Here is a 3335-nt window from a genome sequence, read left to right as displayed (position 1 = left end):
AGGTAATGTAGCAGATGACCAGCCTAGGAAAGCTAGTTAGCCTCTCCAAAGCTAATGCTAGCCAGTATTCTTGTGATTTACTGGTTCTGGTCGATCATTAATCAGATCAATGTCTATCTTTGGAATTGCTGTAGCTTCCTGCAACAAGGACGTTCCCACCGCTGGCTACCCATTATTCTTAATCTTGGCACTAAAATCGCACCATACACAGAGAGTTAGTGGATTCAGGTAAATTATGTTTTCAGGGAACTTTGGTGAGACCCAGAACTTTCTGGAGGAACCGTGTTTCCTGTCCGGATCTCGATCGGATCAGGACAATGAATGAACAGATATTTTTGATGTTCTTAAAATTACAACAGATAAGTTGTTGAATTTCAGCCCTCACTGTATTGTGTTGATGTAATTCTCCACGTCCCTCATGTTTCCGTCGCTCCAGTCGGTTTTGAAACCCATGACCAGCGTGTTGGGCTTCAGACGACCCAAACCAGCCGCCTGCAGCAAAGAGGTCATCATGGAGAATCTCTTAATGTGATTTTAACAGGTTTTAATCCACATGTCAGATCCGAGATCAGCCTTTTGTACCTGCAGGAGTAACTGCGCGCCGTGCCTCAGGTTGTCTGCAAAAACCGGAGAGTAAAAAGCCTTGATCCGTTTTTTAATCAGCCAGCGTCGACACCGAACGTAGTCCTGGGTCAGATCCTTGAGGTTTGGCCGCCGGGAAGCCTGGAGGAAGAGACGGAGACGCGGTTTGGAGAAACTGCTGCATGAAACATCCCCGCAGGGCGCTGAGTGCAGCTCGCACCGTCCTGACGTGACCGCAGACCATGAGGCTGACGTTCTTGGTGAACGAATGAACCAGCTGCAGCAGCGCCGGCCGGGAGTTTGGGTAACCGGCCAGAACCAAGCACTGCGGCCTGACGGGGGAAACACAGAGGACGCGTCAGGGGAAAAAAAACTTTTGGTGAGAATCTGTAAAGTTTCTGCAGAAGACCTGAAGTTTTTGACGTGGTCCTCGACGCTGGACAGGTTGAGGCAGTGGGTCAGAGCCTGGTTGTAGATCAGAGCCTGAGTGGACGAACCCCAGTTCACATCTAAGGGTTAAAACACAGGCAGAAACCAGCCGGAAAGGAAAATATCAGTGATGAATTGAATAAAAAAAAAGTAGATGCACCAGCAGGAAAACTGCAGTAGCCGCTGCTCCACCCACAGAGGGCAGCACTGAGACACTTCTAGGCTTGATATTGCAGAATTAAACACATTTTCATAAAAATGTCCCAATTTGAACAAACAGAGCCCTTAAGAATCAATTTAGTCAATTTATCTGAAAAATACGTTTAGCTGAGGTTTAGTTGTCATGGTGACACTGCAGGAACAGAAAGTTTGTATTAACTGTTAATTAGTTATCTGCATTTTAATGATTTGATGACATATTGCATTATATTTAGTGTAGCTACTTCATGGTACATTCGTTTAATAATTTAATAATGTATTTGTTCATTTAAATTCGTCAGTTTTGGCCCTCCATACTCATCCACACCTCTGGCTTCTTTGGGATGGATGGATAAATGTGACTTAAACTAAACTAAAATTTAAAATATATGGAATTTTACATCTTTTAAAAACAAATCCATGACATGTTTCATTCAATTAACCTCTATAATGAATAATATGTTGAGATTTTACATTATTTTGGGGGTTATTATGACATTTTTAGTGTAGAAAAAACACGAGAAGCATTTAGAGAAGCATTTCCGCTGATGGTGAATATTTAAGTTCTTCTTCTGTGGTTTTGCCTCCGTCTCGTTCCCACCTGGTTTCTTGTATCCGACGTAGATGTAGAGGGCGAGGATGATGAGCAGCGTGACGAGGGCGGCCCACCAGTTGATCACAAACATCACGACGCAGCACAGGACGGCCCCCGCCAGGGAAACCCACATGTTGTAGTACTTAAAGCTAGGGCGCCACCCTGTGGACAAACAGGACATCAGCACGCCAGAGCGACTCCTGCAGGAACAAAGTTTGATTTTTCTGGGTTCAAACCTGGAGAGTTGGCCAGGGAGGCGTGGAAGACGGAGAAGTTGATGAGCGCATAAGAGGCCAGGAAGAAGTTGGAGATGATGGGAGCGATGATGTTCAGCTCGGCTGGTCGGACACGAAAACATTGTTTAGATATTTATTGTGCTTTTCTGTGAGAGGCTGGAGCTCCGCTGCCCACCGATGAGGATGAAGGCGAGGCCGATGCAGAAGGTCAGGACGTATCCGCGCAGAGGCTCGTTGTTTTTCCCGTAACCCTTCGCAAAAATCCCCAGACCAGGATAGATGTTGTCCTTACAGAGAGCCTGCAGAGCAGCAGCTGCTGTCAGGAAATACATCCGGGAATGTCACAGTTTTCATTCATTTAAGACAAGAGGAAAGGAGAAACTGACGCGATCCACTTTTAGGCTTCCGTTGTCGTTAAACAACCAAAAGACTAATTAGTAAAATTATTTAAAACATTATAAAATGTATGTTAAATAGCCTAAACAACGGCTGCAAGTAAAACAGGATGAAATACAATTAGATGGAACAAAATTATAATAAAAAGAATTAAACACAATGAAAACCTGCACTAATTTCTATTAAGACAATAAAATGAGATAAAAGATGCATATTAAAAAGGGTTAAAAAAATAAAAAACCTCAAATTGTGGATGAAATAACAAAGTTTTCCTCTGACCTGGAAGACTTTGGGTGCGCTGACCAGGGAAGCTAAAGCTGAAGACAAAGTAGCTGAGAAAATCCCTGCAGTGATGAGCGGACCGAAGTACGACACCAGACTCATCACCTGGACACACACACACACACACACACACACACACACACACACACACACACACACACACACACACGGTCGAATGGCTGCTACATCCTCACACATGAAAACATTTATTATTTATCCAGAACTTCTCTTTTCATCGCTCAGAGCTGCTTCAGAAACAGAAATAGAGGCTGAGAGCCTCCTGGGGTCACAGCCGGCCCAAGACATAAGCAAGTTAACATCCGGGCCACCAGGGGGCTCCAAAGAGCACCAGCTAGCATAATAATATATATATATATATTGAAAATAACCTTGAATAGTACAAACTAAATGCTATTAAATAAGAATGTATATCAAATCAAATATGACATGTAAAACTTATCAGCTGATGTAAGTAACATCAGCGGCCGGGATGAGGCTCAGTGCCTCCAAATCCGAGGCCGTGGTCTGGAGCCGGAAAAGGGTAGAGTGCCTCCTCCGGGTCAGGGGGGTCGTCCTGCCTCAAGTGGAGGAGTTTAAGTATCTGGGGATCTTGTTCA

General features: G+C 44.3%; 1 protein-coding gene across 2 annotated transcripts in view; it reads right to left on the bottom strand.

Moving 5' to 3' along the window:
* LOC103470831 (solute carrier family 12 member 2) overlaps nt 1-3335 on the bottom strand; it is a 16521-nt gene that overhangs the window by 4181 nt on the left and 9005 nt on the right. For both annotated transcript variants that reach the window (XR_001776938.1, XM_008419509.2), the window contains exons 11-18: nt 2716-2823; nt 2216-2339; nt 2041-2142; nt 1811-1966; nt 992-1091; nt 803-914; nt 583-723; nt 386-492 (exon numbers count right to left, since the gene is read on the bottom strand). Coding sequence is in view for 1 of the 2 variants with exons in the window: in XM_008419509.2 (XP_008417731.1) it covers nt 386-492; nt 583-723; nt 803-914; nt 992-1091; nt 1811-1966; nt 2041-2142; nt 2216-2339; nt 2716-2823 (950 nt within the window). In the remaining variant the exon portion in view is untranslated. The remainder of the gene's footprint in view (nt 1-385; nt 493-582; nt 724-802; nt 915-991; nt 1092-1810; nt 1967-2040; nt 2143-2215; nt 2340-2715; nt 2824-3335) is intronic.

This window comes from Poecilia reticulata, linkage group LG9 (assembly GCF_000633615.1).
Source record: "Poecilia reticulata strain Guanapo linkage group LG9, Guppy_female_1.0+MT, whole genome shotgun sequence".
In the NCBI taxonomy this organism is placed as follows: Eukaryota; Metazoa; Chordata; class Actinopteri; order Cyprinodontiformes; family Poeciliidae; genus Poecilia; species Poecilia reticulata.
Note: the sequence above shows the minus strand (reverse complement) of the source record. Positions and strands in the feature narration are given on the sequence as shown.